This window comes from Mus caroli, chromosome 1, assembly GCF_900094665.2.
Source record: "Mus caroli chromosome 1, CAROLI_EIJ_v1.1, whole genome shotgun sequence".
Classification (NCBI taxonomy): Eukaryota; Metazoa; Chordata; class Mammalia; order Rodentia; family Muridae; genus Mus; species Mus caroli.
The window spans coordinates 130,628,155-130,641,000 of NC_034570.1; the positions used below are offsets into that span (position 1 = coordinate 130,628,155).

Consider the following 12,846-nt stretch of genomic DNA (forward strand, 5'->3'; position numbering starts at 1 on the left):
AACATTCTATCACATCCTTCCCCCCACTGCTTCTATAAGGGTGTACCTCTACCCACCTGTCCACTCCCACCTGTCCGCCCTCAATTCCCCTACACTGGGGCATCTATTGAGCCTTCATAGGACCAAGGACCTTTCCTTCCATTGATGCATGACAAGACTATCCTCTGCTAAATATGCAGCTGGAGCCATGTGTACTCCTTGGTTGATGGCTTAGTCCCTGGGAGTTCTGGGGGGGGGGGGTCTGGTTGGTTGATATTGTTGTTCTTCCTATGGGGTTGCAAACCCCTTCAACTCCTTCCGTTCCTTCTCCAACTAATATATTAGGGATCCTGAGCTCAGTCTAATGGTTGGCTAATTTTACCAACCTCTGTATTTGTAAGGCTCTGGCAGGGCCTCTCAGAAGACAGCTATATCAGGCTCCTTTCAGCAATAAATAAATTTGTTTAAAAAAGTTAATTGAAATAAAAGAAAGAAAGGAAGAGTTGCCATGGTCATGGTGTCTCTTCAGCAATAGAAACCCTACCTAAGACAAGAATATTCATGAAAGGAGTCTGCACACTTCCCTTATGTATGGTTGCCACAAAGGTGTCAAGTGTGGAGCGGAAATGTGGCTCCCACTAGACAATGAATCTACCAGCTCCTGGATCTTGACTTTGCAGTCTCCAGACCTCTGATAATGTCTGTTTACAAATGGGTTATAAATAATGTCTACATATGGTCTATTCTAAAATAGTTTCTTAGGGTAGTTCTAGTGGACCATCATGCCAACCTAGGGGAGTAGAGAAGAGAATGGAATGTAAAATAATATGTAATTTTAACGAAGATGTTAGAAAAGAAGACAAAGCTACCAGACTGTCTTCTGGAGTGGCCATTTCATCTGTATCCATGCCAGAAATGACTGAAAGCTGCTGTCGCAGGACGCTTTTCCCAGTGTGGTCAGTGCTGTGGGCTTTGGCCATCAGTGGAGATAGCAGTGTGTTGAGTGAGTCTGCCTGTTTGCTTTTTTCCCTCATGAAGTGTGACAGCATGCTCATTTGCCATCGGAGTGTAGTATTTGATGAAGTGTGTTAAGGTCTCAAGCCTATGTTTAGTAAGTTTTCTTATTGCTGAGGTCTAGAGCCCTTTGTTTATATACACAAATAAAGTCCCCTTTCAGATATGTCTTTCACTGCAGTTTATGAGTCAGCCCCTCCTCTGTGCTTTCTCCCTCCCTCTTCCCCTCCCCTCCTTCTTTCCTTCTGTTCCGTTTTTTATTTACAAAATAAATCTGTAGGGTTTTTGTTTGTATGCTTGTTTTTATGGTGGTAAGGATTGATTCAAGGGCCTTGCACATGTGGGTAAAATGCTCTACCATTGAGCTACATGCTCAACCCCTAGAACATATATTTGCTTTTAATTTAAGCTTCTCAGGTCTCTCTGACATGTATCATGCTTTTGGTGTCTCATCAAAAAGTCAAGCCCCAGGGCATATAGATTTTTCTGCTATGCTACCTTTGTGATATTTATAACTTTGCATTTTGCATTGAGGCCTGTGATCTGTTTGAGTCAAATTTTGTGAAAGGCGTAAGGCTTGACTCAGTTTTGATGTCTAGTTGTTCTAACGCTATCTGTTGACAATGCTGCCATTATGCAATGTTCTTTGTCCTAGATCAGCTGATTGTATTTATGTGGTCTATTCTGGACCCTCTCTTCTGTTCAGTACATCTGTCTGTGCTTTTAGTAGTATGAACCTGTCTTCATCTCTGTGGCCTTACACTTGCGTTTGAAAACCAGATAGTCTGTGTCCTCCAACCTTGTGTTTCTCTTGTAAGAATGTATTCCTTGCTATTCTGGATTTTGCTTTTCAAAAAGTATTAGTCAACTTATAGATGTACAGAGAACAATGCTCTGGGGTTTTGATTGTATTGACTCAGTAGATCAATTTTGGAAAAACTCATATCTTAAAGACACTGTCTTTCTATTCATGGGCATGGGATAACTCTCCAATTAATTTAGTTATTCTTTTTCTTTCATAATTGATTTGCATTTTCCCCTCTATAGTTTGTTTGTATACTTTGTGGGTTTATGCCTAATTATTTAATAAATGTCTTTTGGTCGTATAATGTGGATATGAATCATTGGAAACCTGTTCATATCCTTAGCATGTAGTAGAACACCAGGAAAAGATTGTAGCATAAGTACTGTGTTCATGTAGGCTCTCTTAACTGTATATAGTGCCATTCTGCTGGGAGATATTGATAATTGCAAAGGTTATGCATATGTGGAGATATGGGAGGACTGGATGGTTTGTTCATTTTGCTGTAAACCTGCCTTTGCCATATGTAAAATTGCTATTTGCCCCAACATTTCTTTATAATATCCACTTGTTTCAAATATTAAAGAAATAGCTGATGGATTAAAGATACTACTAACTAGTAGGAAAGCAGTGGAGATGCTTAGCCCTGTCACTAGCCAGACAGTAACCTTGAGTAGTATTAATTTACAGAAAGACCATTGAGCTGTGTTTTTTTCTTTAAGCGTAGAGCTTTACTAATTGTAAAGCACACAGTAGATTCTTCCTCCTTGACTTGTCACACTGGCCTCATTCGTGCTCACACAAATATCCTGGTGTATATAGTTCCCTTAGCACTCCTTGATTGTCATTAACAACTCAGTGCTGTATTTACACGATTCCCACTCTTTAAAATTGTGGAAGAGTGAAATGTAGACTCTGCCATACCCTGCAGTTGATCCACTTCCTGCCAGATCTCATTTCCACCCATCTTCGGCATGCTCTGTCTAATCCAAACAGCCTCCCCATTGCTCTGTGGAGAGGCAGTGTATGTTCCATGGCAAGGATTTTGACTGCCATGCTTCATTTGCAGAGAGCGGTTTCCCCAGGTTCACAAGACTCTGTTCTCTTACTTCTTTTGGGCCCCATTCAGTCCCATCAGAGTTATCCCACAGTCCTCTGTCTACACAGCGTCTCTGTTATTCTGCACTTCCTCTCCTTTAGATTTCTTCATGGCATTTATAACTGAGAGGTTGATGATCCTTTGTCTGAAATATGCAGTACCAGAGTGTTTTGACTTTTGGAATATTTGAAGATACGTTATAAAATATTTGAGTAGAGCATCTGAGTCCCAACAGAATTCATTCAACTTTCATATGCTCCTTGGACAGGAGACCTGAAGATACTTTTTTTTGAAATTTGTTTATTTTTTTATTAGGTATTTATTTCATTTACATTTCCAATGCTATCCCAAAAGTCCCCCACCCACTCCCACTTGTTGGCCCTGGCGTTCCCCTGTACTGAGGCAGATAAAATTTGCACGACCAATGGGCCTCTCTTTCCACTGATGGCCAACTAGTCCAACAGTAATTTTAGTACACATGCATTTTGACTGGAAACTGCTATGTGAGGTCAGGTGTGAAGTTTTCCACTTAGTGTCATGTTGGCATTTAAAAAATGAAAGAATTTGGAGTCTTTTGGGGTTTGGAGATTTTAGCTAAGGATGCTTAACTTGCAAAGTATGATAACCTTACCTTAGCCTTCCCCTAGACATGTAAGCTTCATGAAAACTGGGTCTCTGTATGTTCAGCGTTGTGTCTTTGTCTTGTGGGATAGCATATAGAAGGCAATATTTTTTTGTTGCTATAAGCAAAGAAATGTTATGATTTTTCTGATTTCATAACTAATAGAAGGCTTTAAAACATTAGGCTTAATCTTTGGAAATATACTTTTTGGTAGACTATATACACAATGAGCCATCTGGTTCAGATAAGAATCTTTCACTGAGAATATGAAATACTGTACTTCATGTCATCTAAGAATAGAGTTTTCTTTAAGAATAAGAATAAAGACCCATGACAAAGAGTGTTTATACCCCATCCACAGAAAACTTTTTATGTTGATCATCAGGCTCTGAGACCAGCTGATGTGAGCAGTCAGGTACCGCAGGCCATGTAGCTTGCCAGCCTCTAAGCTCTACGTCTGGTGGTCTGAGTGCTAGATTTCATACAACCTCCATGTGTGTGTTTAGTTTCTTAGTGTCATTTATTTTCTTATAATTGTGACTTTATTTACTTGTAACTTTGCTGTCTTTTCTTTTACTTCATGCTATAATAATTGCTCAATTTTTAAAATTTTACAGCTCTGTTCACTGTTGGTTGAATAGTGCATATTGGATCTTTGGTCTGTCTTCATAAGTATGTTCTTGAATGTCGTACTTGAGAAGAATTTTTAATTATTATTGCTTTCATTGGGAAAGTATAATTCCTTATAGCCCTACCTACATAAGTCTGAAGTTTATATATAGTGGATAAATAAGCCCCATAGTTTAGATATTCATCCAAGTGATGCAGTGGGGTTTCTTAAGACAGACATGAGCTAAAAAGAGATTGTCTTGTATTCTTACCTTTTCCTCTTCTCTCTTCTTTTGTCTGGAAAGTTTCCAAGGGCTGTATGACAGTTCTCCTCCGGTAGGCTTGATTAGCAAGGGTATCGCTTACCAAATGCTGGACAGTGCCGGGATCTGTGATGCAGCATTTATGGTCTTAGAAGCCATCTTCTAAAAAGCCAATCCCTCCCACCACACAGTGCCATTGCTTGCTGGTGAAGGTTGCATGGCATGCTTAGGGAGCCCTGGTTTGTGGGTAGGGTTGGTTGTTGGACGTATGCACTCATTATGGCAGTGCCTCCTCTTTAGATAAGCATTTCCTTTGCTTCACGGTTCTTTTCTCAATAAGAAAGCTTTCCTTTTTAAAATGTAACTGAGATATTACAAAAGTAATTTGTTTCCACATTAACAAAGTATATTATGCTTTTCAACAGGATGTAAACTCTCTTAACTTAGAAAGACTTAAAATGCACAGTTCCCAGCCAGCATCTGAAAGCTCTGGGAGAACTGGCAGTGTGGAGCTAAGCCTTGTTCTCACACAGTCATCTGCTGTAGCCCAGCCTTGTTCTCAGTCTCCAATCTGCTTTATGATCTACTCAGATCCTTGGTCTGTCCTTGTTAAATACAAGTATTCGAATGCCTCCTAGTGGCATAGTGTTGGCTGTAATTAAGGAATTAAAAATAGTGTTTATTGAAAGAGTGCTCTGAGAAACTAACAAAGCAACTGACACTGCAAGGCACGGGAGGGCTTCTGGCTTGGTCTCGGAGTCTGAGTCAGACTGTGCTATGTCACATAACATTAATAAAGCATCTCACTGGAAAATACATAATATACATGCAAACGGTGATTGAAAATTGTAATGTTTTTATTTTAGATCACATTATCATAATTGATTTTTATTGAATAAAGCTAATTTACACTTACATGTAGAACAGTAGTGCTGTTAATGAGATTTTGATTGCTTCGTGTCCATGTATTGTTTTAAATGTACTTATTGTGTGTATATTTTGACTTCTTTTAATATTTTCTTATGGAAAGGATATAGTTCATTTTCATATAGTTTTAGAAAATTCTTCCTTTCAAGTTAACTAAGTGGACTTCTTTGGGACCCTTAACAGGGAGACTACAGGAAAACACTGACACAGTGAAAAAGAACACTGGATTAATTACGCCTTTAATCACCAAGAATATACTTTATAACTGTAATCATTTTAAAAATAAAAGCCTCATAGAAAATAATGTGAATGAAGATTAGTTAGGGAGAAAAAAATGGTATCACTTTGTTAAGCATTAAAATTCTTTTAATTAACTGCTTGCCAAAACACAACAATTAAAATGGCAATTACCTCTAAAGTAGCAACAGTAATTGCAGCTGCTGTGATATAAAGCTAGGAAACAAAATGTTAATCTGGAATGAGCAGTTTCAATATGAAATTATGATATACTTGGCTTCCTGCAGTACAGCTGTCAAGCTTGGGCAGCTCACTGGTCAATAGTGACATTCTGTGTGTCAGTGAACAGAGTCTCTTGATACCATAACCCACAGTTCACACATTACTGAAGCTCCAACTGTCGAACGCTCCAGTCCCCTGGTGTTAGCGCCGCTTCCAGACTCTCCTGACTGGCTCATGGCTCATTCCTTGGCAGTTTGCCCTAATGATATCCCTCAGGGGCTCTCAGCCTCTCTTCTTCCCATATTTAATCGTGTTGTATTAATCTGAGTGATGCGCAAACTGTGCTGCACAAATTGTCATTTCCTACAATATTTTCTAAGAGACTCACTGATTTTTTTCAGTTCAAATTTTATTTATGGTCTAAAATTTGACCCTAACTATGTTTTCAAGTTGAATCTAGCAATCTGCATATGATTCCCAAGGAACCTCTTTTGCTGTTTGTGTGTTTTTCAGAGGGACCTTTGAGACACGGACTTTACATGTAGAGTTGGTGAAAACAGTGTGAGCTATGTCACTGTGTAAATCGTTCTATGATGATCACTCATCTTTGATACCTGGAACATGCCTTTTTGTTTAGAGGGTCAGCAGCTCCTCATTACTGTTCCCCTTCTGTGAATTTTAGTTAACTGCCTGTCTCCATGGATCGGCTGCGCTACTCTACCCGATGTACTGGCAACACATATATATCCCCGTGCTTCCTCCACACCTGCTGGACTACTGCTGGTAAGCTGGCCTTTGCCAGAGTTCACCATTGGAAAAAGACCTTTAGATTATGGTCAGTATAGATTAAAGAAACCACAGAAACTTGACTTTCAGATTAATTTTAAGTAATAAAGAGTACTTTAGTATGTATCAGAGCATTTTCCCCCAAAGGTAAAAATTCAGATTTGGCAAGCATAGTTCTTTAAATTTTGCAAATTTCTTCAATAGTTATTTAGAAAAAAAAAAGATGTGTAACTAAGAAATATAATTTTATATTGTGGTATAAAGATTACACAAGGGTTCTAATCTACCCATAATCCCATTTTCTCTATCAGGGTAAGCTTTCATACCCTTACCAGTGGCAGCCTTGTCCTTCACATCTTTCTTTAGAAGCACCCTAAAAACAGAGTATTGTCAAAGAGCTTGCTTCTAAGACAAGAATTTTCCGAGTCTGGTATAAGGCTAAGTTTCAGCCTAAAGCAACCATGAAAACAGTGTGTAAAGTGTGAAAGTAACTGTGAGAATTGGCGGCTTTAGAAACGGTTTGAGCTCAGTAATCTGATTTCAGTCAGGCCAGTTGAAACTAGAACAATGGCCAATGGCCTCCTTGTTCTCTCAGACTTGAATATAGCAAGGCTTGTATATTGTAAGGCTAGACAAGGAGTAGACTTCAGAGCAGAAGCTTCGACTTTATTTGGTGAAGCTACAGAAGAGCTAGACTCCAGTGCAATAGTTTTGGTATTGATGGAGAAAGAATTGTTTTCGTCTTATAATCACCTGCAGGCAGAGCTTAATTTTAAATAAATTGGTTGGGATTTCTTTCTCTAAATGGTGCATTTGTATACATGCATGATTCACACACACACACATACACACACACAAGGCAGGGGAGAGAAAGATGGGAGGAGAAGAGAAATCATTTGGTATTGATAAGGTTTCCTCATATCTAAAGGCCAATATTGGTAAAAATCAAAGTTCTTTGGAATTGATGGTAGTGACTTAAAATTTTTCAAGAAAGATATTATTTAAAGGTATTTAAGGATTGTGATTATTTAAATAGACCTTCTTTCTACAAAGGCATGGTAGGTGTTCTATTAAGTTTCTGTGACGAGCCGTCTGCAGAACAATGCACGTACTTGTCCCGATTGATTGCACTGCTGTACTGTGTATTTCCAGAGTGGAGGAATAGTATTGCTCATGCTGTGAAGTAGGTAGGCAGTGACTCACTACTGCAGCTCTTTCCTTGGGGAACTTGAAAGGAGAAATAGTTTTGGAAATACAGGATGTAATTTAGTTATATTGTGAAGTGTAACACACACAAATCTTAAATAGAAAGCCAGATCAATGAGGAAGCTTTTCTGTTATTCATTTTAGAGTTTTCCTTTGACCAACACACTTAAAATCTCTTTTCTTATTCAGAGAATGTAGTTTGTTCATTTTGACATAGACAGTAGATTTTTATATACAACATTCTAGAACTAAACATTTAAAAATCTCTTTCCTAAAAATTTTATGCAGTTAAAATCATTTTGAGAACTAATAATAGAATTTTTGCAATATTTGTGGGATCATAATTTTTTTTTTTTTGGTAACGTGTTCTGGCTGCCTTTGATAACACACCTTTCAGGTCAATTTTCTGTAGTGTTATACATTTAAATTTTCTACAAGTTAATTTAAAAGTACTCAACCACACACACATTCTTTCCAGCACTATGTCTTGATTCTGACGCAGCCATCAAGTCTTTCCTGCTGCTTCTACTATAAGTAGAGAAGCTCCTCCCCCTTCTCGCCTGTTGCTTGCTTGCTTGCGTCTAATGCTTAGAAATAGTCCTGCGGTCCAATCCTAAGAGCATCCATGCCAGGTGCTCCTTAGTTCAGAGGAGAGAGTAGTGTCCATAGAGGGTCTTATTTGAAACTTTCTGAGCCTTAAAGTCATATGAGAGTTTCAGCTTTCGTCTATTCATCTATGTAATGTCTTTCTCTTATCAGAAAATATGGTAGATTGAGCAGTTTCCTAGGAAAATGATTCTCTATTTATATCCTTGATATTAGGATTATACTGATATATGCTGAAGGAAGAAAAAATATTCCCATGGGTCTCAAGGTCATTGAGCAAATAACTCATACCATGTTCCAAATGGGGCCACATTTTCTGAGGAGTACATGTATCTTGGTTAACTTTTCAGAATGATTGGGATATTGCAAATCTTGAAATAGTTGTGGATCCATAAGATATATCTCTGTCTGCACCAGGTATTGGTGATGTGCCCTAGACTTTGGAGGACCATAATGCCCTCTTGTGACCACAGATGAATATCACATCTTGTTCCTTTGACGGTTTTACTACATTGTTGGTCTATCCATCTATTCATCCATCTATCCTCCTACCAACTCACCCATCCACCCACTCACGCACTCACCCACTCACCCATCCAACGCTTGAAGACCACCTACTTGGCAAGCTGTGAATCTGTAATGCAATGAATAAGCTTCTTTACTTGTTCATTCACTGGAATTAGAAAATATATGTACGTAGCTATATATGCAGCTCTCTCTACACATCCAAGGATAGAATAGTCCTATAACTCTAGCAGAGTCACACAAAAGAGACACAGGTGGCATCTGGAGCACTAGTGGACAGCACTCTTGCTACGTTGAGAAATGCTCTTGGGAGGAAGTGACATCATTTGTGTTTTCTTCTTAAGCAAAACAACAGTACTGCAATATGGCACATTTATTGTCAGATACTTAAAAACTGTGAAGTATATCGGAAGAAGTGTGACTATAAGGCCACCAGGATTATAATAGATTTTTATCTGTTCAGTTGGTGCTTAAGTTGATCATTTAGTTGGCTTCTTTGATTATTTCTTTCAAATATTCAAATTTAGCTTTGAAGAAAAAAATTTAAAAAAAATCTTTTAGGCTACGTGTTTGCTGCAATAGTATGTGTCAGGGCAACTTCTTTATAAATAAGCTTAGAAAGGAAAAAAGTGATTTTGAGTAAAGTTCAACCACAAAGAAGACTTAGTTTTGAGCTGTCTGCACTGTCTTTTCTAAATATTTTCCCAGACAGACAGCAGGCCCTGAGACAGCCTTACATGTGCATAATAGAGCATCTGGGTCAGCACTGGGCCCTCCTGATTTACCAAAACCCTCATCAAAGTAGGATGGCCAGCTAGGACTGCAAAGTGACTTTCCAGGAGATTTGCCTTATGCCACGGTAGGATATATACCACCGAGTGAGAAAGAAACACCAATCCGTTTGGCTCTATCAAAACTGCATTCTGTCATTTACGATTTTAGAAAATTATACTCCAGTGTATTTAGTTCAAGCATCTGTATGTTTTGGATTTTGCTCTAAACTAGTGAGAAAAAAATAAACTATACAGCAGTGCTCAGTGATCCCACTTGTCTTCTGAGCTACAATAAGCAAAAGCAACATGCAATGTGAATTTCTAGAGTAGTAGTGAAATTTTACGTGTACATAGTAATGAGAAATTACATGGCTCATAGTTTCTGGGATCTTGGATAGATAGATTACTGTTCAGTCATTCTTAACTGACCTTTGAACATGCTAAGATGACTTGAGAGGTCTGCAATGGTAAGGATGTCTGACAACATCCCCTGTTACTGCTTCTCTGCAGCAAGGTGCAAATAGGAGACTGGGCTTTTCTGTGTCATAACAGTGATGCTCAGAGCATTAGACAAGCCTTTGAGAAACAGGATTTGCATTAGTGCAAAAGACTAAAGATCAGAGATATCTATAAAAGGGTTATCAAAAGTGTGTTTGTTCTCATATAATTTATTATTTCTATGGACATCCGACTGCACTCATGTTTTTCTTTTTGATAATTTGAAATTTCAAGATGAATACATTGCATCTTCTATTTCCTAACATTGATTTTCTAGCATTTCCCTAGTGTGTATGATAGCATATTAAAATGACGTAGCATCTGTATTTTCTGCTGGAGTGTAAGATCCAGAAGGAAGTGTGTCATTGCTTCTCACGGCATCCACGTTTCTTTCCTGGTGCCTGGATCTTGTATGGTCCCGAAGTCATGACCTGAAATAGTTAATTCAAAATTATTATTAGACTTAACATTTTTTATTTAAACTATTCTATCAATAACAATGAAAGTCAAATGAATGTGAGGGTGCACAAGGAAAAGGGCACAGAGGGGCTGACAGTGTCTTCCTCGCTGCTCTAGAGCAGGGAGAACACAGTGATAAAGCCTATGCCTGAGTGCCCGTGACATCATAGGTCACTGACCGAGAGATGTGTGTAAGGGAAATGGAGATACTTCTGGTAGTCATTTAGAATGTGTTTGCAGGGAGGATCTTTGACCTGCACCCTGATAGTCTTCTTAAATAAAATGTTATTTAGATATAGAACTTTTGACTTAAAAATAAGGGGTTTAGAGATTTTTATAAAAACCATTCTTAAATGTATTAATGGCCTAGAAGATTAAATTTAACTTTTGTACATTACATAATTTTGAAAAACTATAATGTCTTATGGTAGACTGAGCACTTTAATTTTTGAGCATTTGAATGACGTTAATGTTGTTTCAGTTTTAATGAACTATGTGAATCTATACACACATATATATTTTTAATTTAGTGCCCCAATGCCATACCTGATTGGAATACACTCCAGTCTCATAGAGGTGAGTATCTTTTACAGTAAGATAGTTATAAAACTAATTAATTAGAAGTAATAGATAAAAGAGGTTTTTTTGTTTGCTTCTTTCTTTTAAAAGCATATTTGACTATTTCTAGGATTATGAGATTGACATTATAGAAATACTCAAGGGAATATTTTCAGAAAGTGTCCCTCAAATAAATTCAGTTGATAACGTATACTGGTTTGCCCTGTGACACCATGAAACCTATGGGAATGATTGTGCTTTAAGTCACATGGTCAGTTTTAATAAGGAAATTATCGTTCCCTGTTGGACCAGTGATGTCTTACAACCTGAGACTTCTGTATCTTTTATTTGTACAATATTTTGAAATTAAATTTTATATGTGTATGATTCACCAAATCAGTTTTCTTTTATACTTCATTATTTCCAGTTTATCAGTCGATTTGAAAAATGTGAGTGTAGCATACTAATGATAAACATATTAATCAGACATGGTGGCTCATTCTTTTGGTTCAAATCTGAGCTAAGGGGCTGAGCAAGGGTTACTGTAGTGCCAGGCCTGCCTGTGGTGAAGTAAGGAGGAGACAAAGAATATCCTTTCCATGTTCAGAGTTTCAGTCCTACTGTAGAAGAGAAAGTTAGTAGGGCTTTTTTTACCCCTGTCATTACATCATTTCAAAAAAAAAAATTTTTTTTTGCTTACTTTATCCCTAAACTGTAACTCCTTAAACTTTAAACACTTAGGTCTATAGTCTGTGAGATTTCTAGACAGGACTTCTTATAAGATTGGCGTATTAATTACCAAAAGGTTAAAACGTAAGGCTTGAGTTAGCTGAGTGTCATCAGTATACTCACTGATGTCAGTTTCACTCTAACAAATGTCTTGATTGCTGATTGTACAGAATCACATTAATAACTCCGCACAGTTGCTAATGAGCACACTGACGAGTTAGCTGTGCTTCCCCTACTAGTTTCCAATACTAGGCTTTGCTTTCATCTCAGAAGATTATGTACTAAAATGGAGCCTAATTCTTTAGAAAATATTTGATTATAGAATTCTACTCTCAAGATTGGGATTGTTTTTCCAAATTTAATAGTTCTTTTGTTTCATTGTTACTAAAGTTTAAATTTTAATGGATTTTAGTAGGTTTAACATTTTTTAGTATTGAAGTCATAGTGGGATAAATTTGTGACTCCTTATATTTTATTAATTTTAAGAAACTGTTATAAGCCAAGGATGACATATATGAAATGAAGCATGAGCAGATAGGTGTTATCTGTGATTAGATTAGGTAGTAAGTGACCCAAGTTTTACTACTTTCACTTTCGTTTAATTAATTACTCAGATTTTTATTCCTAATAAAGTTTGATTTTTATCATTTCTATTTTAAATGTGTTAATAGTACACACAATTTTATAATATATTTACTTAGAGATGAAAATTATTTAAAGTTGGAGAGAGTACTTGGTGATCTTATGTTAATTTTTATGTGTGGAATATATCTACAACCACCTTTAAGACAAATAATTAGTCTTTTCCAAATTATGATGGATGAGGAAGCACATTAGGTATTTAATTTATCACATACTTATTGGCCACTTATAAAGAAAGTTTAAATTTAAAATAATATTTTGAAAAATTAAGATATAATTAAATCCCCCTC

At 37.2% G+C, this 12,846-nt stretch overlaps 1 protein-coding gene across 2 annotated transcripts in view; it reads left to right on the forward strand.

Annotated features, from left to right (window-relative positions):
• The window catches only part of Dennd1b (DENN domain containing 1B), a 209,379-nt gene that overhangs the window by 113,997 nt on the left and 82,536 nt on the right, over window positions 1–12,846 (forward strand). For both annotated transcript variants that reach the window (XM_021163128.2, XM_021163138.2), the window contains 2 exons: window positions 6,457–6,557; window positions 11,158–11,203. In XM_021163128.2, coding sequence (XP_021018787.2) covers window positions 6,457–6,557; window positions 11,158–11,203 — 147 coding nt within the window. The remainder of the gene's footprint in view (window positions 1–6,456; window positions 6,558–11,157; window positions 11,204–12,846) is intronic.